Source organism: Oryza glaberrima, chromosome 9 (assembly GCF_000147395.1).
Source record: "Oryza glaberrima chromosome 9, OglaRS2, whole genome shotgun sequence".
NCBI lineage: Eukaryota > Viridiplantae > Streptophyta > Magnoliopsida > Poales > Poaceae > Oryza > Oryza glaberrima.
The window spans coordinates 8,492,898-8,519,900 of record NC_068334.1 but is presented as its reverse complement, the minus strand read 5'-3'; the positions used below and the strand labels follow the sequence as shown (position 1 = coordinate 8,519,900).

At 41.7% G+C, this 27,003-nt stretch overlaps 2 protein-coding genes and 2 non-coding genes across 4 annotated transcripts; 3 read left to right on the top strand and 1 right to left on the bottom strand.

Annotated features, from left to right (window-relative positions):
- The first annotated feature begins 10,053 nt into the window (after window positions 1–10,053).
- On the top strand, window positions 10,054–13,968 carry LOC127783662 (receptor-like protein kinase HSL1). Its single transcript, XM_052310856.1, has 2 exons — window positions 10,054–12,686; window positions 12,943–13,968. Exons 1-2 carry the CDS (start codon window positions 10,055–10,057, stop codon window positions 13,296–13,298), a joined length of 2,988 nt encoding a protein of 995 aa, XP_052166816.1. The 5' UTR covers window position 10,054; the 3' UTR covers window positions 13,299–13,968.
- Window positions 13,969–16,512: 2,544 nt separating this feature from the next.
- TRNAV-CAC (transfer RNA valine (anticodon CAC)) lies at window positions 16,513–16,586 on the top strand. The gene has a single exon. It is a non-coding gene; the product is annotated as a tRNA-Val (tRNA).
- A 1,053-nt stretch (window positions 16,587–17,639) lies between these two features.
- Window positions 17,640–17,713, top strand: TRNAV-CAC (transfer RNA valine (anticodon CAC)). Its single transcript has one exon. It is a non-coding gene; the product is annotated as a tRNA-Val (tRNA).
- Window positions 17,714–20,970: 3,257 nt separating this feature from the next.
- On the bottom strand, window positions 20,971–22,391 carry LOC127784098 (probable protein phosphatase 2C 68). Its single transcript, XM_052311287.1, has one exon. The coding sequence runs from the start codon at window positions 22,326–22,328 to the stop codon at window positions 21,240–21,242; it is 1,089 nt and encodes a 362-aa protein (XP_052167247.1). The 5' UTR covers window positions 22,329–22,391; the 3' UTR covers window positions 20,971–21,239.
- Between the last annotated feature and the right edge of the window lie 4,612 nt (window positions 22,392–27,003).

The window sequence follows — 27,003 nt, the reverse complement described above, 5'->3', positions numbered from 1 at the left end:
GGGAGGCCGAGAGGGAGGAAAAGCAGACTTGCGTCAAAAGGGGAGGCAAGCCGGGCCATGGTAGGGGAAGGAGAGAGGATTGGGCCGAGCCCGAAAAGGAAGGAAGGAGGATTTAATTTGTTTTTTTCTTTTTCTTTAAATTGATTTAGTGAACTTTGTGGCATTAAAATTATTTATTGAGCTCCGAAAATTCACGGAAAAATCCGGAGGGTGTATTAGGGCACAAAGAATATTACAAAATATTCCCGGCCAATGATTTTTAAAGGAAAATTTTAATTCTCCTATTATTTCACTTAATTAAATTGATTTAACTTTTATTTAATTTCTAGAAAATGCATTATTAAATGATTTTTATCCCAAACGAAAATTGGGGCGTTACAATTGGAAATCCTTGTTCTGCTCAGCAGGGTTCTCAATTTCGACGAAAACCGATCGAATTCCGTAAAACTTTAAGATTTTGACGAGACTCGAAAGTAGAAGCCGTTTGAGATTTTGATGAGTTTCATTTAAAGGCTATGTTTAGTTCATGTGCCAAAATTTTTTTAAGTATACGGACACACATTTAAAGTATTAAACGTAGACTAATAACAAAACAAATTACAGATTCTGCTTATAAACTGCAAGACGAATCTATTAAGCCTAATTAATCTGTCATTAGCAAATGTTTACTGTAGTATCACATTGTCACATCATGGCGTAATTAGGCTTAAAAGATTCGTCTCGCAATTTACAGTCGGACTGTGCAATTGGTTTTTTCGTCCACATTTGATGCTCCATACATGTGTCTAAACACGACTAAATTCAAATTTGAAATCTTATAAATAGTATGATTTTCGTAATTTTTGAAAAAAAGGTGTATTCTGTGTATTTACTGAAATTTATAGTAGGAATGAAAAGAATAACAAACTAAAAAAAGGAAAACACTTTCAGTTACCTCTTTTTTCTAGTTACCGATGTAAATTTCGATGATTTCGCTCAGAATTTGGCTAAAGTCGACTGGTTTTCTTAAGCTTATCGATAAACTCAAGGTATTTGTATTCAAATTTTGGTTTATGAAATTTGTTCAGAATTTACCGGCTTTTCACCAGATTTCATGAAAACCGTCGTTTCACCGGAGCCCGAAACTGAAGTTCATATTGGAATCGTAAACCCTGCTGCTCAGCTTCTTTCTCCATGCCTTTCTCGAATCTCAGACTCGACATGCCCCGTGCTTCTCTGCTGGCCTTATCTCCGTATACTTTCTCTGCCGTTTTGAACCATTTTCACTGCGAGCCCTGCGAGACTATTGTGTTCTGAACACGGTGTCTCGTGGTCTCTCCCTCTAACTTGAACAATACGATCATTGCGTAATCGCTTCGTCCCAAAATAAGTTTATTTTTCACACATTCTACACGTACCAATACAAAATTAAAAATACTATAATATCTTTATTTTATCACATCTCGATACAACTATTGGATTGTGTTCAATAGCATACCAATATGAAATTGAAAAGACTACATATTTTATAGGATGTGTTTGATAGCCAGTGTTGGTAACCCTTTCATATGGGCACGCAAATAAAGCAATGGATTAACACATGATTAATTAGTATTAAATATTTATTAAATTAGATTTTTATATTTTTTTTTTGCAAAAATCACACAGTTCAACAGTTTAAAAAATGTGCGAAAAATGAGCGTTAAGAGTTGACAAAGTGTCCAAAAAGACACAAACTTACTCTCTTATGTACTTTCAATATATTTATACCCTACTTTTATAAACTCCGATATGACGATTGCTTAGAAATAAATTTATTTTAAGATAAATGGGAGGAAAAAATAAACTTATTTTGACACGAATAAAGTAATAATTAGCAGTATGGATCATGTACAAGATCTACTAGATAAAACCCATAACTAGTATTTTTTTATACAGTGATTTTATGACTGTATATGATTTTTATTTTATAATTATATACTGTCGACGTTTGATGTCTCGACTACGGTATTTGCATGGTATGGGGATTATTGGTACTAGGATGTACGCGAGACTGAGGTAAAGAGACGGAGGCGAGGATTTTTATACAGGTTTGGGCCCCTGAATTGTCAGGTAATAAACCTTCATCCTGTTGGCCGAAGCCGGTATTGCTCTTATTCATGATAATCACACCAGTACAATATTTGGGGTAGCCTATCTAACTGTTGTCGACATGGCGGTCTGACGATCTGACCCGTAGTCGACAACAGGGTAGCCTTTCTCCTCGAATCCGTGCCCGGCGAGATCAGAGATAGCGCTTTCGTCTCTCCTGACAGTATTCGAAGACACCGTAGGGTACTAGCCGTGCTTATCCCTGAAGTCGATATCCGGCGGCGTGTCTTGGCGTATGTAGGCTTCTATGTTGTGGCTTCTATGTCGATTATGTTGGGTTTCATTCTCCCCCCTCTCCTCCTCCTAGGGGGGCTCGTATTTATACCCATAGGTGTCCCCTTGTACAAGTAGAACTAGGGAAACCAATATGGATACAATCCGAGTAGTCCTTGTCGTTTTCATGTAGAACTCTGGTTGTCTTTTCTTATCCGGAACTCTTCCTATATCCGAAGGTTGCTTCCGTATAGAACATGGTATGTAATGGGTCCTGTCGAGATTTAGTCAACTACTATTAGATATGTGGTATCCATAACCCTAACATATACTGTAATCATATACTACTTGTATTCATAAACGGTCCAGAAATCAAGGTTGAAAAATGATTCCCATATAAAAAACACAAGCACTTCTGATGTTTTTCACAGGATTAAGAAGGGACGTGAAACTAAAAGAGAAATGATAGTGATCGGTTGGGTTGATAAAATATATGAAAAAATTAAATAAAAGATTGTTGTAAATATTGGTTGAGATAAGAGATTTAGAAATAGTAGCTATATCTATCTATCTATCTATCTATCAATCTATTATCTATCTATCTATCTTCTATCTATCTATCTATTATATAGTAAGGCCCTCTTTATTTAAGCTTAGGCTTATTGTCCTAGACTTTTAAGTCAGCTTATTGGCTTATATGATTTATAAGCCAGTGGATTTAATGTCCTAAGTTTAGTGGTGGAGTCATACATCTATCTCATATAAGCTAAAAAAGCTTTTTCAACCTAGCTTTTGGCTTAATAGTGTTAGAGTGGCTTATGGCTTCAAAAAAGCCAAATAAAAAAGCTGCTTGCTTTTTTTGGCTTAGACTTTTCGACTTATAAGTTGGCTTATAAGCCTAAACAAAGAGGGCCTAAAAGTCCATTAATTTTCCTATAAACATTCCTAAGCCACCATATGGCGCTCCTACAAACGCTCCTAGGTTGCCACGTGGCAGTTTATAATCTCATCATCAATTTTCATTTAAATTGGTGACCCATTATTTTAAGCCATTAGATTAAATCTAATACTTCCTTTCAATATATATACCGGAAAAACTTACTGTGGCGTATATACATAAGACGGAAAAAAAAAAAACTAAACCTGCCGATGGCATCGTGATCGTGATCGTACGTACAGTACTATCCATAAAGTACATACCTACGATAAATACGTACCTACACTTGAAAAAACTTACACGTATGCACGAGTAATAAGAAAAAGGTATAAGACCTAAAAAATATATACATATATCAGTAGAAAAAATTAACGGTTTTTTTTAAAAAATAGGATTTTCTATACTATGAAAACAAAATTTATTACTTCACAAATAAGGTCATGTGGCGTTTCTATAAACACTCTTAAACTGTCACATACATGACACTTTTCACGAGTAATAAAAAAGTATAAGACCTATAAAAAATATATGTACGTCGGTTGAAAAAATATAGATGGTTTTTTAAAATAGAATTTTCTATACTATATAACAATCTTAGACTGCCACATGCATGACACTTTACAATTTTGCTATCAGTTTTCATTTAAAATGATGGATCCATTATTTTATATCTTTACATTAGCCTATTTCCTCAAAATTTCCTGTGTAAACGAGAGAAACTGTTTACCGGATGTTCGATTGAAAAAAAAATACAAAGAAACATGCGTATATACGATAATAAAGCTATAAAGACCAAAAAATTATATATCAGAGTATGTACTACGATAAAAAGACTATAAAACAAAATAAAGCCCTTTAGTTCTCTTAAAAAAAAGTATGTACAGTTACATGAGTAAAAAAAGCTATAAGACCCAAAAGATTTATGTGCGTCGGAAGAAAAAAATAGACGGTCTTATAAAAATAGAATTTTCTATACTATAAAAATAAAATTTATTACTCCACAAATATGGTCATGTGGCATTTCTGCAAGCACTTTTAGAATACCACGTGGCACTCTATAATTTTGTTGTCAATTTTCATTCAAAATAATGGACCCATTATTTTAGATCATTAGATCGGCCCGCTCCCTCTTAATCTCCTATGTATACGAGAGAAACCATTTTACTGGATGTTCGATTGAATAAAACAAAAAAAAAGTATGTGCATACCATAATAAAGCTCTAACACCCAAAAAAAATACTAATATAAGTTGGTAGAACCATCGGAAAAATATAGATGGTTTTTAAAATAGGATTTTCTATACAATAAAATAAATTTTAGTACTCCAAAAATAAATATGCAAGTTAAACCAGATCAATATAAAAAACAAATTAAATGTGTTTAAACGGTGTTATCCTAATAACCAATAGAAGCGGTAGTTTTAGAATATTTATTCGTAGATTTAGAAATAAGTGTTGACATAACATTTATGTACGTAGTTGAAATGAACATTTTATGTATTAATGATTTATTAGCCTTATTTTGATGGTACAGATGAAGTTCTATTTATTAAAAACATATCATGATAATTAGTAATGGTGATAATAGGAGATTTACACTTTACCTGGACAAAAGTGATTTTTGTTTGAATATAAGAGACATGCTTATCATTTATATAAAAGTCTACGGTCTATTTCACAACATATTTTTTTATTACGAGGCCAAATCTATTCTTATATGTATATGGTGAGATATGACTTAATTCTCTTAGCAATAAATACGATATGCCCGTGCATCTGTGCGGGTTTCCTTTCTAGTTTTTCAATAAAATTCAAATATTGGAAGTACCTGGAACCGAGGGTAAAAAAAGTGACAAAAGAAACATATTCTAATTAAATTTGACGGTTTAATTATTCACCGAAGCTGAAACCATGCCTCTAGATCGATGCGTGTCAGTGCAAAACCCCTGCAGCCGCAAGCCACCAAAACAACAAGCAACCGTGCAAAAGCCAAGCGTACAACTCATGTGATGAACCGATGCAACCAAAGAAAAAGGAAAATAATTTAACGTAAATTTTCATGGCTAGCGTCAAACTACCCCGGGTACTGCATGGTACATGTGCCTTATGCACTGTAGTAGATGCTGCTGCTGCTGCAGTCTAAGCTTGTTCGTAGGAGTACACGTTACATGCAGCAGGCAGCTAGCAACAGATCATTTTGAACAGAGCTATACTACCGATCATTCAGAAACTGCCTTGCAACTTTAACTGAATTTTCTTGGCCGTTTCTTAGCAATTTTCGGCCTACCGTATCTGTATGCCAGAACACGGATTTTGAAAAACAAACAGGAAAGCCAGTGAAAATTAGGGTGGCATCTGTCAAACTTGAATCCTAAGAAAAATCTTACTACTTACTGCTAATCTATAAAAAAAAAATCTTAGTGTGTCAGGTTCTTAGGTAGGATTGTTGGTTGTTTTTTTAGACGAAGGGTAGAAAGTAGTAGGAAATGCTCAATTGTGTTGTATGGGTGCTTTCCCTTATTGGTTTTTATCGAGCGTAGAACTTCACGACCTATAGCTTAAAATAAGGCTGTGTTTAGATTCAGGGGTGAAAAGTTTTGGCGTGTCACATCGGATATACGGACACACATTAGTAGTATTAAACGTAGACTAATAACAAAACAAATTACATATTCCGCCTATAAACTGTGAGACGAATTTATTAAGCCTAATTAATCTGTTATTAGCAAATGTTTACTGTAGCACCACATTGTCAAATTATATAGCAATTAGACTTAAAATATTCGTCTCACAATTTTACACGCAATCTGTGTAATTAGTTTTTTTTCTATATTTAATACTCCATACATGTGTCCAAATATTCAATGTGATATCGTGAAAGATTTTTGCGTGGGAACTAAGCAATGCCTAAGAAATCTATTCGTTGCCAAACTCTGCAAAAGGTTCAGAAATGACCAGCAAATCATTTATAACAAGCTAGAGTGCATAGCTTTGTATGACTGTACAACTATACTAGTAACTAGTCTCCTATACTGCACAACTCTCAATACTTTACCAAACCGTTTAGGGTGATTATCGTCACTCCTGATTTCGTGGTTACTGTGGTAACCGCGCGGTTATCGTGAAAACCGTATGGTAATCATGAAATATACTATCGTTTCAAAAACTGGAAAGGTTACTGCACGTGTCCATACATCTCATTTTAGGTGCAGTTGTGAGTTTCCGTTCCCAACGTTTGACAGTCGGTCTTATTTGAAATTTTATAATATTTTTATGTGTGAATTTTTTTAAAAAAAAATTAAATAAGACGAACGGTCAAATATTTGATATAGAAAAATCTCATAACTACACTTAAAATAAGACGGACGGAGTACTAGCCTAGCCACACCAAGCTAGGGGACAGCTAACTCCATTCGTTCGTTTTATTATGATATGTAAAAACGATTCTTTTTAACTTATTTGTACTAAATTACTCCATATTATATTAATCGTACGCTAATTGCTTTTTTTTTTCAAAAAAATCTTTTTCCGTGTCATGTAAGAGCAAGTTTAGTAGAGCCCACTAATAGCTCCAATTCATCTATAGCCAATCTAATAGCCAATTTATATAATAGTTGCTTACTATACTATTAACTAGCACGGTAGCCCACGCAGATTACGCGGCTAGCATCATTATATTTTTTCTCATGTAATAGCATATATGTTTTCTCAATGTATTATTCAAATATATTAAAAATGATAATTCTAATTTTAAATTTTATACTAACTTTACAAAACTACTAATGTGTAATATTTATATTGTATTATATATACGTGTTAGTTATTAATTATTTTTAATATCAAATTTTAGTATTTGTAAATTATATTCCTATATTAACTCTAGACTCGTCTTTCAATATTTCTTTATTTTTAATTCCGAATCTAGACTCTAGACCCTAGACTCTATACTCTAGACTCTACTTTTAATTTTATTATGTTTATTCCAAATTTTAGTTAGTTTTAAATTCCTATATGGACTCTATACTCTATTTCTAATATTTCTTATTTTTTAATTCCAAATTTCTATTTTTTTTCTTAATTGTATTTCTATATGGACTCTATACTCTACTTCTAATATTCCTTATTTTTAATTCCGAATTTCAGTTATTTCCTAATTGTATTTCTATATGGACTCTAGTCTCCTCTTCTAATATTCCTTATTTTTTAATTGCGAATTTCAGTTATTTCCTAATTGTATTTCTATATGGACTCTAGTCTCCTCTTCTAATATTCCTTATTTTTTAATTCCGAATTTTAGTTATTTCTAAATTGTATTTCTATATGGACTCTAGTCTCCTATTCTAATATTCCTTATTTTTTAATTTCGAATTTCAGCTATTTCTAAATTGTATTTCTATATGGACTCTGATTTTCTTTTTCTCCGATTAATGTGAGAATTTCTAGCCTATGAGAGCGAACGTGGAGACTCCTTTTTCTATTCCTTTAATAATATAATAGATAGATATATGGCCATACATGTCATACACATATTGCGTCTTGGAGTTCACGCTGCAGCTGGCTACAGATCTGTAATCCACTATTCTTCTTTCTCATCTTTTATCTCATTAAAATATGTTACAGCTGGCTAATAGTATGTTATTGTACCAGCTCTAGCTCTAAGAGCATAGGAACAACGAAGCCAAACAGCTCCGGAAACCACCATATAAGGAGCATGCAGGGAGGAGGAGAGTAGCGCTAGCGCGCCGTGCGCGTGTGGCATGCGGTCCATCTGTCACAACCTTCCCGCACACAAGTACACAACACACAAACAACGAGCTAGCTAGCTTTTCCAACCCACCGGCCAGGATCAGCCACTCCCGTAGCCACAGTTGCCGCGCGGAAAGCCACGCTCACGCCGCGCGCGCGGCGGCGGCCGGGGCGGGCGCCTCCTCCCGCACCCTCGCTGCTGCACAACCATCCAAAAACGGATCAGGATCATTTAGCACCGTACCTTTGTCACTGACATGTAGGCCCGATATACTATCGGGCTCACATGTCAGTGACAATGGCATGGTGAAGTCGACGACTACAGAAGATCTCAATCCTCCAAAACGCCCCCCATCTACAACCAACAGCTTAAGCCGTCGTCGTCATCGTCTTCCTCCCAGTTCCAACCCATCCATCCCTGCATCACTTCTCAATTCAGTTGCAGAGATGGCCAAGGCAGAGATAGAAAGGGAGGGGATCGAGCCGCGCGTGCAAGACAAATTAAGAAACGGCACAGCGCAAGCAACAAAAGAATCACCTGGAGCAGGAAGGCCACGCGCGCGAACGCTGATGCATCCATCCATCCAGCTGAGCGAGCGCGTCGTCCAGATCGTAGCAGACCGATCAAGGCTTGAAGCTGGCTATAGCTGCATGCAGAGAAAGAGTGATCAGTACGTACGTGGTCCCTTGCTTGCGGCCGGTGTGCATGGCGCCTCTGGGAGCGTGCGACTGCAGGCGAGAGGAAGAAGAAGACGAGGCGTTGCTGTTACTGTTTAGCGCTGGAAAACGAGGCCCAACCAAACCACGCTTCCCGCATTTCCCAGGCCCAAACACTGACTTAATTAAGCAACCGCAAATATCGCTGCGTCCACACGGGACCGTGTACTCCACAGCAAAGTGGGATAGTATCCTCTGCCAGAACTCCATACTCTGATCCATGTCAATAGCTATTTGTAGCCGTTGGATAAAATTTGAATGAATGCAGGAGATTAGTTGCTACAGTAATCCTATAAAATAATTACGGTACTTTTCACTATAAAACGCTACTAGTACTCCCTAATAGCAGAGGAGGCGAACCCCAGCAAAGCACATTTCTTTTTGCACACAAGGGCCACCACCACTACCAAAACTGATGAAAAAGAATATGAATGCATTTTTTTAGAGGAATATGAATGTATTGATAGAGTAGAGACATGAGATAAATCTTGAACGGTTTGTTTTTCATACTTATTTAATTTAGAACCGGTGAGGTTCCCAGATGATATATTCTTGCTTTTTTTTCTTGAAAATAAAATCATGACTCAATCGTATGCCACATCCAAAGGCTCTATTAAAGTTTGCTAACTAAATACGCTCTTACAATGCCGAGGAATAATCTCATACTTGAAATACGGATACCTTTTATCTGTTATACTATTTTAATGGCAATCGGTATAGCAAGAACATCATAAATTATTGAGATAAATATAGCCCTCCTCTTTAAGAAAAGATGGACAAAATTGGGCAATTTTTTATCCGACGTTATCTTATCGACGCTTTTGTAACGTAAGATATTTTTGCAGTTTTTTTCTAATTCTATTTGAAGCAACTAAAATAATATATTTTATTTGGGAAAGCCAAAGCCACAATTATCTTGTCAACATAGAAAAATCGGAACAATTGCTTTTTTCCAACGCCAGCGTACCATTACCAACATCTAACTGTAACTCAACGTCCGGATACGTTTCTCATACGTCAGCCAAGCGCATTGACTTTATATGTACGGAAAAAGCAGCATATTCTATATATTGCCGTGTTCGCCACATAGATATCTTCCAAACTTGCTACATGATCCGTACAACCTCTGGCTATATCCAGCCTCCCCTCGATGCGGACCACCACATCCAAGCGTATCTCGTAGTGATAATACTCCCTGTGTGGACACTTCCCTTGGTAGCTGTAGCCAAAATCCCCAACCCTCATCGCTTTCAATGTGCTCGTCTATCTAAAAGACAAGACCACCCCAGGAGGAGAGGCTTCCAATCCTCCTATGCAACTTCCTTCCCTCCCTTTAAACCTCTCCTCCTCCCACCCACGCTCCCCACTCCCTCCACCCACCTCCACCACCTCCACCATGGCGCCGCTCCACCGGCGGTTGCTCCACCTCGCCGTCGTGTTCGCCGGCCTCCTCCTGCCGGGCGTCCGCGCGGGCATCGGCGGCGCCGCGTCCGGCGACGCGGGCGCGCTCCTCGCCGCCAGGGCCACGCTCACGGACCCAACCGCCGCGCTCTCGGCATGGCGCGGCGACGACCTCTGCCGCTGGCCGCACGTGGCGTGCGACGCCGCGGCCGGGAACGCCGCCGTCTCCGACGGCGTCGTCGCGGGGCTCTACCTCGGCGGGCTGTACCTCGCCGGGGGGTTCCCCGTCGCGCTCTGCTCGCTGCGGTCGCTGCGGCACCTCGACATGTCGTCGAACGACCTCACGGGCCCGCTTCCCGCCTGCCTCGCGGGGCTCCAGGCGCTCGAGACGCTCAACCTCGCGTCGAACAACTTCTCCGGCGAGCTCCCGTCGGCCTACGGCGGCGGGTTCCCGTCGCTGGCGGTGCTCAACCTGATACAGAACCTCGTCTCCGGCGCGTTCCCGGGGTTCCTCGCCAACGTAACCGCGCTCCAGGAGCTGCTGCTCGCCTACAACTCGTTCTCCCCGTCGCCATTGCCGGACAACCTCGGCGACCTCGCCGCGCTCCGCGTGCTTTTCCTCGCCAACTGCTCCCTCACCGGTAGCATCCCTCCTTCCGTCGGGAAGCTGTCCAACCTCGTCGATCTGGACCTCTCGAGCAACAACCTCACCGGCGAGATACCACCGAGCATCGTGAACTTGAGTTCTTTGGTCCAGATAGAGCTCTTCTCCAACCAGCTCTCCGGCAGGATTCCGGCGGGGTTGGGCGGCCTCAAGAAGCTCCAGCAACTGGACATCTCGATGAACCACATCTCCGGCGAGATACCGGAGGACATGTTCGCCGCGCCGAGCCTGGAGAGCGTGCACATGTATCAGAACAACCTGACCGGGCGGTTGCCGGCGACGCTCGCGGCGGCGGCGAGGCTGACCGAGCTGATGATCTTCGCCAACCAGATCGAAGGGCCGTTCCCGCCGGAGTTCGGGAAGAACTGCCCGCTCCAGTCGCTGGACGTCTCGGACAACCGCATGTCCGGCCGGATTCCGGCGACGCTCTGCGCCGGCGGGAAGCTGAGCCAGCTCCTGCTGCTGAACAACATGTTCGACGGCGCCATTCCCGACGAGCTGGGGAAATGCAGGTCGCTGATGAGGGTGAGGCTGCCCTGCAATCGGCTCTCCGGCCCGGTGCCGCCGGAATTCTGGGGATTGCCCCATGTCTACCTGCTCGAGCTCCGTGGCAATGCGTTCTCCGGCAATGTCGGCGCCGCCATTGGCCGTGCCGCGAACCTGTCCAACCTCATCATTGATAACAATCGATTCACCGGTGTTCTTCCTGCTGAATTGGGGAATTTAACCCAGCTGGTGGTGCTGTCGGCTTCGGACAACAGCTTCACCGGGACAGTGCCGCCGTCACTGGCATCTCTTTCGGTGCTTTTCCTGCTTGATTTGAGCAACAATTCCCTTTCTGGAGAGATCCCGCGCGGCATCGGAGAACTGAAGAATTTGACATTGTTGAATCTTTCAGACAACCACCTCAGTGGTAGTATACCTGAAGAGCTTGGGGGTATGGATAAGATGAGCACGCTTGATTTGTCGAACAATGAGCTTTCTGGTCAGGTGCCTGCACAATTGCAGGATCTGAAACTGCTGGGTGTTCTTAACCTGTCCTATAACAAGCTCACTGGGCATCTTCCAATCTTATTCGACACTGATCAATTCCGACCGTGCTTCTTGGGTAATCCTGGCCTGTGCTATGGGCTATGTTCAAGGAATGGTGATCCTGATTCCAACCGGCGTGCCCGAATCCAGATGGCTGTAGCCATCCTCACAGCTGCTGCTGGCATTCTACTCACGAGTGTTGCCTGGTTCATTTACAAGTATAGGAGCTACAATAAGCGCGCCATCGAAGTTGACAGCGAGAATTCAGAGTGGGTGCTCACATCCTTCCACAAGGTGGAGTTCAATGAGAGGGACATTGTGAATAGCCTGACTGAGAACAATTTGATTGGCAAGGGTTCATCAGGGATGGTGTACAAGGCTGTTGTCAGGCCTACGAGTGATACCTTGGCTGTGAAGAAGCTTTGGGCAAGTAGCGCGGCGGCGAGCAAGAAGATCGACAGCTTTGAGGCCGAGGTGGAAACATTGAGCAAAGTTAGGCACAAGAACATTGTCAAGCTCTTCTGCTGTCTTACGAACGAGGCGTGCCGGTTGCTTGTCTATGAGTTCATGCCTAATGGCAGCCTGGGAGACTTTCTCCACAGTGCCAAAGCTGGCATCTTGGATTGGCCTGCGAGGTACAAGATCGCACTCGATGCTGCTGAGGGGCTCAGCTACTTGCACCATGACTTTGTTCCCGTGATCATCCACCGAGATGTGAAGTCAAACAACATTCTGCTTGATGCTGATTTTCGTGCCAAGATAGCAGATTTTGGCGTCGCGAAGTCTATTGGTGATGGGCCGGCCACCATGTCTGTCATTGCTGGTTCTTGTGGATACATTGCTCCTGGTGAGTTCCTTATGCCTAATTTGTTTCTGAGAAGTGTTCCTAATTTGTTTCTGAGAAGTGTTCCTAATTAGAGTATATATGAATGTAGCTTTTGAGATTGATTTGATAATCAGTTCAGACAGTCTTTTTTGGTGCATATGTTCTGATTAGGATTTCTTTTTGTACTTGTGGGTTGTTGTAATTGGCTAAAAATTGTCATAAGTCACCATAATTTCTTCCTAGTTTCTTATGTGGGTTTGTCTGTTTTGTATCGCAGAGTATGCCTACACTATACGTGTAACTGAGAAGAGCGATGTATATAGCTTTGGTGTGGTCATGCTGGAACTTGTTACTGGCAAGAGTCCCATGTCATCCGATATTGGTGACAAGGACCTGGTGGCATGGGCAACCACCAATGTGGAGCAGAATGGGGCAGAGTCAGTGCTAGATGAGAAGATTGCTGAACATTTCAAGGATGAGATGTGTAGAGTTCTGAGGATTGCGCTGCTCTGCGTTAAGAACCTCCCAAACAACCGCCCGTCGATGAGGCTTGTGGTGAAGTTCTTGCTTGACATCAAGGGAGAGAACAAACCGAAGGCGATGAAGATTACGGAGGCGCCCCCTGCCACATGATTTCAGGCAACGGATGATACTACTAGCGGTAGTATGTGCTCTTCTTGGACAATGTACTTGAAACCGTTGGAATTATATCCAGTCCTAAGAAGTGCACCCCAGATAGCAGCTAGGTATCTCTGAAACTTTAGCATTTTGATAACCTAATAATGTTGGAAATATTTAGTCGGGTTCAGCTCTGCATGAATGAAATGTGCATGTTGCTATCAAACTATCTTTGTGTGGCAAAGTTTAGATGTTCATGACTAGTTAATCTTTTTTTTTCCTCATTGAGTATAGTTGCATCTTTCTGTGTCCATTTCTGATCCTGAAAGGTGCCCTTGTTGTGTTTTTGCAACCTTTCCACATGGTGCAATCTCGCAGTAAGATACTTTGGAACATCTTATGGAGATGCTGCTATGCAAAGTGAGCCAACAAGACACTCATGAACTTCAGCATGATTAGGGAGAAAAATAGCGCTTGACATTTGCTGTCCACCTTTTTGCCATTGCATGACTTATCTAAATCATGCTACAGTAGCTCAAGTACCAAACAATGATTGGGTTTCCATCAGAATCAGTGCTTTGTGTACAAATGTTCTTTCTTTTTTCCTTCAAAAAAAAAATGCAACCATGCTAGTAACAAAAAGGCACCTGTGATAGTGATTGAATTTCAATGGCTCTGTTGTCTGAATTTCTTCTTTCCCTTTTGGCTGCTGCTTTTGTTTCTCCTGTTTGTCCTTGTAAGCAGACATTGCTGCAGTGAATCACATTCAGACAAGCAGACTCTGGCTGCTGCAATAGGAACAGAATGAACAGAAGCTGCACAATGCACTGCCACTAGTCATCAAAAGAAGCTGTTTTTTCACCAGCTTCCGCAGTTCAGAAATCATTGCTCTGCTACTGAGACTATTTTGTTGTGGGCCAGAGAACTATATCTTGCACGTGCCTTTTGGCAAAGTTGAGTATGGAGTATCACATAAATTTTGAATCTTTGATACGTTATCTGAAAAACATAAAGTAACTATGCCTGATGTATTTGTGAACTCCCATCCCCTAGTCCAAATTTTTGCCGGGTCTGAAGCTCCGATTATTTCTCTTGTATTTGTGAACTCCCACCCCCTAGTCCAAATTGTAAGTTACTCCTTTTACTCTCGTTCTTTACTTCTTTTGTTTTTTTGCGAGGATGAATACACTGTTCTTTTTATATGGTGAAATGAAGCATAGCAAGGACATGTAAGATGTAATTAGTACAGCCGAAACTTCACTGAATGCACCTCGATATTTTTGAATCATAAGTCCAGAGAAAACGTAGGACACCTGAATGGGTCCCAGTGATTCATCAAGCCTTAGCAGGACAAATGGATCCAATTTTCGCTGCTTCTCATATTGAGTTATATGATGTCCTTGTTGTCTTACTAATACTATTTATTATTACCTCCGTCTTAGAATATAGCTGTACATTTTTTCAGATTTATAACTAAAAGTTGCTTTATTTTAGGAGGGAGGTAGTAGCTTCTTATGTTCTACTCCTATGTTGATTTCCATAGTTTCCGTACTGTTCTAGCATTTGAATCCTGGATGATCCTTTTATACAGATTACAGCTATCTTAGCACAACTACTCAAATGTGTGAATTAAATTACTCCGAGATCATGATCATAATATTTGCATTCACTTAATATTCAGATGATATTCATATGCATGGAGTACTGAGCAAATGGAGTTTTTTGTTTCCCCTATGCATTAGTACAAGTGTAACATGTCAAATCTTCACAAAATCAACTCAAATGTGCTATTTGTTCTCATGAATGCAAAATCTGCATGGACCCCAATTGAGATGACACTCATGGAGCCACCAAGATGATAAATTCAGAGCTGCATGCCTGTGGGCTCCAAGAACTTCCTCTTTGATAAAAGTCTCTTCTACACCACTAGGGTTCTTGGAGCTGCCAATTTAAGTCTCCATGGCAGCCAATAGGACGTGAGTGTCGGCGCGGAATCCTGTCATTGCACACCCCTATGATGGTGAAATCCAACACAAAACGAAACAAGAAAAAAGTAGAAAAAGGAGAAGGAACCATCAGGGGGTTGTGATGTAGTAGGATTGTACAAGTGAGAAGAAAAGCAACTGTTGGAGCACTTGCTTGCTATCATATTCATAGAAACAATGCCTTTTCCCTCTTTCCCTTTTGCTAATCCAATGACTTGGCCCACTCCAAATGTGCATCTCCAACAGTATCACATCAGCCATGCTTCAATTTTTGCAATATTACTTTTTTTTTTCACCAGGCCCATATTCCTTTTCCATGAAACATTTATCAACAATTACAAAAATTAACATCATGTGAAATGAGTTTCAAATATGAATTGAACTGTACCACTTTTATAACTGTAAACTTATAGTATTTTGTTAGGCTGTTTTTGGGGACATATATGGTGAAAACCCACGAAAACCATATTTAAAAGTTTTATAAATTCATAAAAAAAATACTAGAGATAAGTATATGCATGATTTGTACCAAATCTTAAATTCAAACTTAACTTTATTTGGGAATAACTCTCAATGAAGTTGAGTTTGGACTTGAGATTTGACATGAAAGTATTTCATGTCTATACCTATCTCTAGTAATACTTTTATTAATTTAGAGAATTTTAGGTATGTTTTTCATAGGTTTTCACTTATTTGATGGTTTCCCTGGATATTTCTCCATAATTATTAGTCAAATGTTACCAAGTAGTAGATGTTTGAATTTATATTTGTGCATATATGAATTAGTGTAGGAAGTGGAGTACTTCGGTTGAAAAGTTGAACCTCATTGAATGGCATACAAAACAGTCCATAAAGATCAGAGGGAAGTTTATCTGTCTCTATAGACAAGATTACCAAAGGTGAAAAGCTGATGCAGAAATTGCATGCTGGGATTATTTCTGAGCAGTCCTAATAATTAGAAGATATAGTCCATTTATGAAGCAGACTAGTGGGCGTTGTGGGCCTCTATGGGCGAATCAGCTGGTTCAGCACTTTTGGGCCCTGGACAGGACTGATCATCGAAAACGATTTTCTCGTGTTGGACGTGTCACGACTCACGAGTAATCAAAGTCTGAAAATTTGTATTGATTTTGAGCCAATAAAAATTTGTATATGAGCTCCAGTATTCTCTCCGTTCTTTACAATTGATAGATTATTCTTTATAATTACTATATTATACCAATATTTTTTTCTTCAGTCACAATGTCTGGGTGGTGTAGTTGGTTATCACGTTAGTCTCACACACTAAAGGTCCCCAGTTCGAACCTGGGCTCAGACAAATTATTTTTATTTTAACTTTTTAAGTTTTGTTGGACGCATATTTTATTTTAAGTTTTGTTGGATGTTAATTTAGTTTTTAAGTTTTGTTACTTTTTAAGTTTTATTGGACGCATATTTTATTTTAAGTTTTGTTGGATGTTAATTTTTTTGTGACTTGTTAACTTTTTTTAGTTTTGTTGGATGTTTTTTTTGTGACTTGCAATTTTTTATCTTTTTTTTAAATTTTTGTTGGATGTTTTTTTTAGTTTTGATGGATGTTAATTTTTTGGTGACTTGCTAAATTTTTATTTTTAGAGTTTTTTTGGATGTTAATTTTTTGGTATCTTGCTAATTTTGTTGGATGTTTTTTTTATTTGTTCGATGCAGATTGAGAAGGATTTACGATTTTTTTTTTATTTGCTCTCCATTTGCATTTCTTGTGTTGAGCATTTTTGTGATTTGCTCTCCGCAGATTGAGCAGGATTTCCCTTTTTTTTTTTTCTAATTCTCTTTCATATTCATATTGAGCATGATTTAAGGTTTGCTCACGGATAGCAATCCTGCCCAATCTTTTTGACGTGCTGCTTACTCTGCCTGAAATGTGCACATGATATATTCTTGTTTTTTGAAACACAGTACAACGCAAACGTTCATACACCGCACGCATACTCACTTCTATGAACGCGCACGTGCACATTCTATCCCTATAAGCACCTCCGGAGACTGAGCTGGCATATTTTAAGATTGACGAAGTCACTACATAGAAATAGAAAAAAGAAAGAGAATTGTTGTAAGACAATGAGATGAATTATTTTTAATAGTTCATGGTGCAAAATGAGAGAAAATTGTTTAGGTGGTTAAGTGCATGACAAATAGTTGGAGGGAGTAAAATTGACTTCTTTTTTCATAGAAAATGATTTTCTCGTGTTGGGATTGGGACGTGCCACTAATAGTAAAAAGTATGAAACTTTATAGATTTTGAGCAAACCAAACTTTGTGTAGATTTGTTACTTACAGAACAACAAAACCTTTTTTTACTAAATTTCAATAATCTTTTACTTCCAATCACATGGTCTGGGTGGTGTAGTTGGTCATCACGTTAGTCTCACACACTAAAGGTCCCCAGTTCGAACCTGGGCTCAGACACAATTTTTTTTATTCGATTTGAAGATTATTTTTGGCTGCAGATTGACTAGGATTTGTGATTTTGCAAAATAAATCACAAAATATTATTTTGCTGAAGACTGAGATCATAATTTTATTGACTAGGATTTGTGATTTTACAAAATATTATTTTGCTGAAGACTGAGATCATTTTTTTTGAAGATCATTTTTGGCTGCAGATTGAGTGGGATTTGTGATTTTACAAAATATTATTTTGCTGAAGACTGAGATCATTTTTGGCTGCAGATTGAGTGGGATTTGTGATTTTACAAATTATTCAGATTGAGGAGGATTTGTGATTTTACACATTATAATTTTTTGATTTGCTCCGCAGATTTGAGAATATTTCGTGATTCGCACGCTGCAGATTGAGGGGGATTTGCGATTATTTTCCCCTATCTGCTCTAAGTTTGCTTTTTTTTTTTTGTTGAGCATTTTTGTGATTTGCTCACCGCATAGTGAGCTGGATTTGTATTTCTTTTTTTGAAAATTGCTCTCAGTCTACATATTTTATGTAGAACATTTTTGTGATTTGCTCTTTGCAGATTCAGCAGGAATTCTGATCTTCTTTTATTTGCTCGCATATTCAAATTGAGCAGGATTTAGCCACAAAAATTAATATGCAAATTTTGTTGCAGAACATCAGGACTTCAGGGTCACGGCCGTGCCATTGCTCAGCAGCTTCCTGCTTCCTGGCGTGCGCCTCGGCCAACCTTATGGCGGCCACAATCTCCTCGACGTGCGCCTCGATCGGCCGTTCTCTCCTCGCCCTCCACGCCCCTGCGCAACTCCTCCGGTCTCCGCGCCGGGACCGCCATGACGTTGTGGTGGGCCGCGTCGACATCAACATCGACGTCGGTGACTAGAGCATGCGCGGCCTGCTCGGCAGTGGCGACCGCCGATCACGCCAAAGCCAACTCGTGGGTCTCCGCCACCATGGCGCGCTCGGCCAACTGCAGCGCGTGAGCGACCTGGTGCCGGACGAGCACCCGCTGCTCCAGCGCGACCTCCGACCCGCCGCGGGTCGTCACGCTCGCGGTCAATGCGCCGGTGGAGCACCTCCACCACCGCCCGCTTCTTCCCCGCCTCCTCCATCCTCGCGACGATGGCGTCATTCGTCAGCTCGACGGTAGACTTGAGCGGCGTTATCTTGGCCACCGTCGTGGCGTGGAGGTTCTTAGCCGCCGCCAGCTTGGCCTGAAGCCATCTTCTCGGTCTGGCGGCGTCAGAGCGAGTTGAGGTCTCTTCCGCCGTAGCGGTCGATGACCAACCCGACAACGACATCGGTGGCGAGGACACCGCGGAGTGAAGGGAGCAGCGGGTGGCTCAGCGACATGAGCACGTCCCACTCGAACCAGATCCGCCGGTGCCTGCCCTCGCCGCCGCTCCCCATCTTCTTGTGTTGCTCCGTCTCCCGCGAGATCGTCTTGAGTGCCACGGATGAGGAAACAACCCCTTCTACCTCCCCCGCCATGGTGGGCACAACGTGGAATACGACGCCCTTGACGCTTCGGCCGATCGAGCATGGACACCGCCCTGAGGTCCCCCAGGCTGAGCTGCCTCGGGGACACCGGCTTCGGAGGCGAGGGAGCCATCGCCGCCGCCGTCATGGCTGGCGAAGGACCGTGCTGATCGATCGATGAACCAACCGCTCGAGGACAGGAGAGGCATCAGTGAGGAGGAGAGGATCCGAGTAGGATCAGTGCGTGAGGCTGCAAGGTGGAGGGAAAGCAGTGCCGCCGGCTAGCCACATGTAGACAAACTCGCTGGAGAAGAGAGAAAGGAGGGAGAGAGGGGAAGAGATAACAAAGAAGATGCAATTTGGTCGAGTCAGGTAAAAAGTGGTGCCCCTCTTACTAGTTAGCTTGAAACCATTAATTTAATTAGTACGGTGTCTCATGAAAAATAACCACATTTTCATATTGTGTTCCTTAAAAAATGATTTCGTGCGAAGTCACCACTCACCATGTGCTATAACAAAATTTACCAAATTACTCCATCAGTTTCAAATATTTAATATCCTTGACTTTTTTAAATATGTTTGACCATTTGTCTTATTAAAAAAATTAAGTAATTATTAATTTTTTCTATCATTTAATTCATTGTTAAATATAGTTATATGTATACATCTAGTTTTATATATTTAAAAAAAATAAATATGACGAACGGTCAAACATGTGCTAAAAAAATCAACAGTATCAAAAAAAATGGTAGAAACGGAGAGAGTAATAAACACGGTGAAGATTGAACCGGATCTGTGATCTGCCCGCAGATTGCACAATCCTGCCCGATCTTCTCGACATACTGCGTACGTGTCGACACGCCACACCTCCGGCGACTAACCCCCATGTCTGCCATCACATCTCCCTCGTAGCCTCACCAAATCACATCATTCACCAATGTTGCTTGCGATCTCTACCCTACTCTCTAAAACTCCCTTTATTAGTGGCTAAGCAAAAGATTTTATTTGTCTGCTGGAGCAACAAACCCGTCCATAAATCAGGGTTAGCAGCATGTTTGGAGTGGCCAGTTCTGTAATCCCTTTCTGGTCTAGTCACATCAGCCTATGTTGATGCTTGATTAGTACTAATTTCGCTTTAGAAAAGGGAGTTGAGAGATTGCTGAGAATCGTTGAGCTGTGCATTGGCAGATCTCTCGTGAGAGAAAATGAGAGAATCTTGCTTCTTGCTGGACAGGAGGCAGGCAGCTACAGAGCAGGGTTAGCTGGACCGCGCAAGTGTTGGTGTGTGATTTGAGATTTTTCTGACTGATGAAGATATTAGATAGATGTTCTCCTTCCAGACGAATCGCGCACAGAAAAAATATCTGATGAGAAATTACGTTTGGAATGTTCTGAATCTTGTCACTGACATAAACATGAGAAATTACAGTAGTATAATTGAAAATTGAGGATAATGTTCCCTTGGTGCTTCTCTGATGAACCCTGGAATTTTAGTTTGTCCTTTGTATCCCCAATCAATTCAGAGATGTTATTTTAATTGAATTTGAGTCCGGGACGGCAGAGGAAAATATCGTGCAATCATATCATCAAGATTGTATGATTGCAAGATGCAGAGTAATTAATTAGTAGTACCATTCAGAGTTTTAGGACTTTCAGGTAGTAGTAGTAGATATCAACCTGAAATCCAAGTGGTACAGTATGATGAACCACAGCAGAAACAGTAATTCAATAGTAATAAGGTCATTTGCCTAACGAATATCTCATGGTCTAAACTTCCTTCTCAAATAATCTTGCTTAATATTCATTTCATTTCAGTTGGTATCCAGATGAAATTCTGGTTACACCAACTAGCAGTTGCACAACCCCGTCATCTGATCTATGTGCTCCACTGAACTTGGTTAATTCAGGGAGAAAATTAGAAGAAAAAAAATGATTTTTAACACAAGGGAAAGAAAAAGAAAAAAAAAAGATCAGTAGAACCATTAGCTTAGCTAATATCTGCAATACTAGTACTGATGCTACAGCATCAGCTGGGTGACACTCTCTCTACAAGGCATTGCCTCGCCGGAGATCGACGACGACGACGGAGATGTTGTCGGAGCTGCGGCGAGCGAGGGCCAGCTTGGTCAGCACCGCCGCCGCCTCGGCGCACCACCGCTGCCTGCCGCGGCGGAGGCACGACTGCGCCACCTCGCACGCGGCCTCGTTGCTGACGACGTCCCAGAGGCCGTCGCTGGCGAGGATGAGGCACTCGTCGGCGTCCGACCTGCCGGTCACCGTCACCTCCGGCACGGCGGTGACGTAGGGCTTCAGGTAGGCGTCGCCGATGGAGCGCGACATGGCGAGGACGCCGAGGACCCTGGCGCCCTCCCAGAAGATGACGCGGCCGCCGGCCTCCTCGATCCGCTCCAGCTCGTCGGGGCGGTCGGGCTTGTGGTCGGAGGAGAGCTGCACGGGCGCGCCGCCGCGGCAGAGCACGGCGCGGGAATCGCCGCAGTTGGCCACGACGACGCGGCTCTCCTCCACGACGGCCACCACCGCCGTGGACCCCACGTGGTCGCACTTCTGCCCCTCGCACCGGCAGCTGCCGCTCTCGGCTCGGCAGCCGGCGATCACCTCGGCGTCCATCCTCGCGAAGCTCCGCTCCATCACCCCCGTCCAAGACGCCGGCTCGCGCGCCGCCGCCGCCGCCGCCACCGCCGGTGACCTGGCGCCCATCTCCTCCGCGACGAGCTCGTGCATCCGCTCCCTGCACGCGTCCGCCACGTGCGAGCAGCCGTGCCCGTCGAACACCCCATAGAAGTCACACCTCGCCGCCGCAACCTCCCCGTCCGCCGGCGCGGCGAACGCCTCGCGCAGCGACACGGCGTCCTCCATCTCCCTCCTCCTCCCGGCGACCGACGCCGCCCCATGCCGCTTCGCCACCACCACCAACCCGGCCTCACCACCACTCGCCCTCCGCTTCCTCGTCGCGGCCTCCTCCGCCGCCACACCCGCAGCCGTCGCCGTGGCGTTCCACCTCCCTGCCCCCTCAACTCCCGCCCGCCGCCGCCTCCCGGCGCGCGCCCTCGCCCTCGCCTCCGCCTCCGCCCCGACCACCACCGCAGAATCACAGCACACCTCCGCCATCGACATCAAACACCTTGGAAGCTCCGGCAATGGCCACCACCACCACCACGAGACGAGACGATCTCAGGAGCAACGAGAGAGAGAATGAGAGAGGCGGAGACGAAAGCGGGGCCGCAATATAAAGGACGCCTCGCGTCGCGATCAGTCGTCGATGCCGCGACAGGTGGTGGGTTCGGCCGCATCCGGGCCGTCCACGAGTCCCGCCTCCCCGCCGCGCACCGCCACGCGACACGTGTCCTTCGCGTCCACACCAAACGGCGACCACCCACCCAGGCCCGGACACGTGACGAAGCTACCACCAACGCAAAAGAGAAAAAGAAAAATATATCGCTGTCATTCGTCGTCGCCACGTACTAGTAGTAATGCTACTACCACGAGTACACGCCCAATCTAATCGCGAGATCAAATCCTAATCTAATCGCATTCGCACCCGGAATAATGCAGCTGCACCGCGATGGCGACCGTCCATTGGACACGCGCGTCGCTGTGCCGTGTTCGACGGCGACGCACGCGATGCACGGTCCGCACGCCCGTGGGGCCCACCCTTACTGCAACGTGTGTGTCTCCGTTGGACTTGGAGCTCGTTCGGCAGAGACTCAGACATCTGAATTTAATTTTACTAATATTTGGGTATCAAATAAAGTTGTGAATCTGTTTAAGAGCGAGTTTAATAGTACAGCTCACTGTTAGCTACTAGCATATTTTAAAGTTAACATATATATATATATATATATATATATATATATATATATATATATATATATAATATTTACAATAAGGTTAGCTTCAATTTATCATCTCATATCCTTCTCTCTCACTTATATATTAATGTATTGTTTTAGAGCACGTATTAAGTTAGCTTTTGTATGAGAACCATCATTCTTTATATTTTTTTATATTATCTATGTATTAAGTGGATTTATAACTTTCTATTGTAGGTTTAAACCTAAGTACATCTCTCTCGTTAATTTTGTGAGAGTATTCTAGCTAGCTTTAATTTCTTAGATGAAGCTGAAATTGTTTGGTTAGATTTCGGTTCGACGAAGCGAAGTTGTGCTAAGGGCACCCACAATGGTTATCTATAGACTCTCTACAAGAGATCTATGTCAGCATATTTTCTTACTTGAAAGAGATTAAATGAAGAGAGAGAGCAAAGCTATATACTAACCTACAGATAGTCTATAGAGAAAAACGAGACAATGGATTAAAGAGTTATAGATACCCATGTAGACATATTATTGAAGTGGTTTACTATTAATCTAGTCTATTGCTGAGATGTATATGTTTTATAGATAGCATCTTACTTTACCATTGCGGGTGCTCTAAATGAGCAATTAGTAATAATCTTTTACTAGTATTACTACTACTCCACAACAACAACTAGTCTTCGATGTCTGAATAATCAACGTTTTTTTCAATCTAAAGTTGCTGCGGTTTTGTTTAATATTTTTGGTGGGGATTAGAAAAGCATGGTGGGGAAGACGTGGGTGGGTGCGTGCCGCGCCGCGATTGGCCAGCGCCGGAAATTGGCGTGGACGTCGAGACGACGACTCGTGTCTCTTTCGTTTGACCTCCCGCGCGTCGCGTGACACGTTGACACGTCGGGGCTCCGAGTCCGTGGAGGGTTGGCTCTTGGCTGTCCCCTGCCCCGGCAAAAGCGGCCACCTAACGCGTGTGGCTCCCCTCAGATTACACGCGCGCGGCCTCCACACACACAGCGCGGGAAGGGACCCAGCAAAAGACGAGCTTTCATGCCGGGATGGCACGTACGCGATGCGTACGCATCGACGTGGTGGTGGTGGGGGAAAACCGCGGGTTTTTCCCCGTGGGATTCGCGGGATGGGCGAGGGCGCCGTGGGGGTTGGGGTTTCTCGCGGTCAAGCGGCGCGGCGGGCGACCTCGGCGGAGGATGGCGGCAAACGGGGCCGTGGTGACACGTATAGTTTGTGTCATTGTGTGCGCTGGTGTTGCGTGGGAAATCGCGGAGTTTGATGGGGTCGCGGCGACTCGCGGGTACGTACAGCGGCGGGGTGGACAGGTGTAGATGTGCGGGAGGGGGGAGACAATTGGGGAAAAGATGGGACAGAATGCCACGCGTGGAGCGGAGACGGTGGGTGGTGGATTCGTAGGATTTTTAGATGGTTCCGTGAAATTTCGGTGGAATTTGTCGACGGGCATATGTTCGTCTCGGTCATTGAGTGATGGGGATGTCGAGTATCGTGTGAGTCAGCAGGTGACTTTTGGATTACATCGGAACTGCCAATCAAAACTCTGTGGATTCTTTTATAATAATAGCACACGGTAAATTAATTCGACGGGTATATATTAGTATCAAGGTGATTCCCTTAAATACACTCTTTATTTCCCGGTCACGTACTCCCTCCATCCACGAAAGTTATATATATTACTTTTAACACTAAAATTAAAAAAAAATTAAATCACCTTAGATATTACAAAATCAATAAGTGAATACATGCATGCAACCAATGAATATTTAGATGACTATTTGGGTTCTAATAAAACACTTAATTTATCTCTTAAGTCTTTGAATACATAAAGACTATAAATAGAAATAACTTATTTGGAAAAACTCAAACTATGAAATATGTGTAACTTTTGTGGATGGAGAAGTGCTATTTTGTATAGTTTTTGAAACAGAAATGGTAGATAATTACTCCCTCCATTTTAAAATAACTAACAGCTTTAATTTTGCTATTTTAACCACTATTTCGTCTTAGATTGTTACACTAAATTGAAAAAAAAAATATGCTTATATTTATGACATTACACTTTAAAAGTACAACACCTTTTTTAGTGTTGGAAAGCTTTGAAATAAAAAACGAGTGGTTTAAGTGAGAAAATTAATAGTACCTGTTGTAAATTATTTTACAACGGAAGGAGGATGAGGTACATCACTTATAGTAAACATCCATATTTAAATTCACCTATACAAGTTAAAACAGAGAAAGAAGACTTTATACATGCAACTTTGTCTCTTTTTTTTTTAGTTTTTCCTCACTGAGGAGACGGAATTTGTGGTTATCAAAGTTACTCCACATACTTCCCCATTTCCTTAACCAAAAATATATGATTTTAATCATATAGAAAAAAATGTTCAAAATTTCTACACGATATATGGTGAAAATTCCCGATTTCAGATTTTTTTAGTGGATATTTCAGAAATGTTCTGCTTTTTGCAACATTGAATCTTACAAGGGCACCTCTATGCATAACAGAACGAGAACTAATCTATTTTAGGGATTATTTTTTTAATAGTCAATTCAGTCCAAGATCAGTTTAGGCCCTTTCTAACTTCGTAAGATACATATTTTTCCTCGTTTTCCGTTAACACGCTTTTTAAACTGCTAAACAGTGCATTTTATGCGAAAACCTTCTATATATAAGTTGTTTTAAAATATCAGATAAATTCATTTTTCAAGTTTATAATAATTAAAACTTAATTAATCATGTGTTAATGGTTTTCTCGTTTTGCATACCTGCTTTTAATCTTTATCTATAGAAGACACTAACTGAGCCTTAGTCTATGAGGTTTCAAATAATCTAAATAAGACCTCAAAATTAATTATTCAGCTTAATATAGTCCTTAAACCCAAAAATAAATACTACATAAGCATGCCACAACATCCTCGCATACAAGGATATGGTTGAAATGACCATTCTACCTTTATATAATAAAATGGAAAAAGTAAATGAAAAAAAAAGAGACAACAGAAATAAACTCGCGCCGTTATTACCCTATCGCGGTTTGTTTTCTCCATCTAGGGTTTGGGCACTGGCAAGCGATGGCCGCGTCATCGCAACATTGCACGACGATAGCTCCAGTTAAGTCGCATTGCCGCGGCACAGGGCAACACCAACGTAGAATGCTCATTTTCATCATTGCCCTTGCATGCGAGGATGATATGGCATGCTTATATGATGTTTTTGTTTGTTCAAAGACTATGTTAAGCCAAACGATTAATTTCAGAAACTTGTTGGGACGATTTGAAACCTCAGAGACTAAACTGATCCTATAATGGAACTTCAGGGCGTATTAGCTATTCACCTATTTTTTTCATGAAATATTGGATCATCAAGCATAATCTCTACTCAGGTACCAATTCCATCTTATTATAAATCTACAACCTACTAAGTTCTAAAGCTTAACATATAAAGATGCCACATCATGAGCCACTAACAATTATTACATCTTAAATATCATACGAGCATGCTATATTATCTATAATTCTATAATTTATTAAATTTTAGAGATTTAAAATAAAAGCATGTTAAATCATTATCCCACATAATTCACACAACATTTTAATATATGTCTCCATTATTTTTTTAGTATCTTATACACCTATAGAGTTTATCCTCACTTCCTTAATGTTATTTATCTCTTCTCTCATTAAGCAATATCACATCAATTGTTTTTATCCTTTAGATGATTAATATATGATCCAAATTATCTCTCACCTTTTCTTCTCTCATTAAATCATATCACCTGAATTGTTTTTAGTCCTTAGATGATTAATCTATGTTAAAATTATCTTCCTCTTTTTCTTGGCTCAAAATACCACATTACCTTACTTTTACATTTGAATCATCATTTTATTTCTCAGGATATGGATAAGGCATAACTCCTATATGTGGGTTTGTGGTAATATATGGATGCCAT

Bases quoted from the DNA above. Each gene is read 5' to 3' on its own strand.
- LOC127784098 (XM_052311287.1), bottom strand. From the start codon at position 22,328: ATGTCGATGGCGGAGGTGTGCTGTGATTCTGCGGTGGTGGTCGGGGCG.
- LOC127783662 (XM_052310856.1), top strand. From the start codon at position 10,055: ATGCAACTTCCTTCCCTCCCTTTAAACCTCTCCTCCTCCCACCCACGC. The intron at 12,687-12,942 runs GTGAGTTCCTTA...TTTGTATCGCAG, and splicing joins TTGTGGATACATTGCTCCTG to AGTATGCCTACACTATACGT.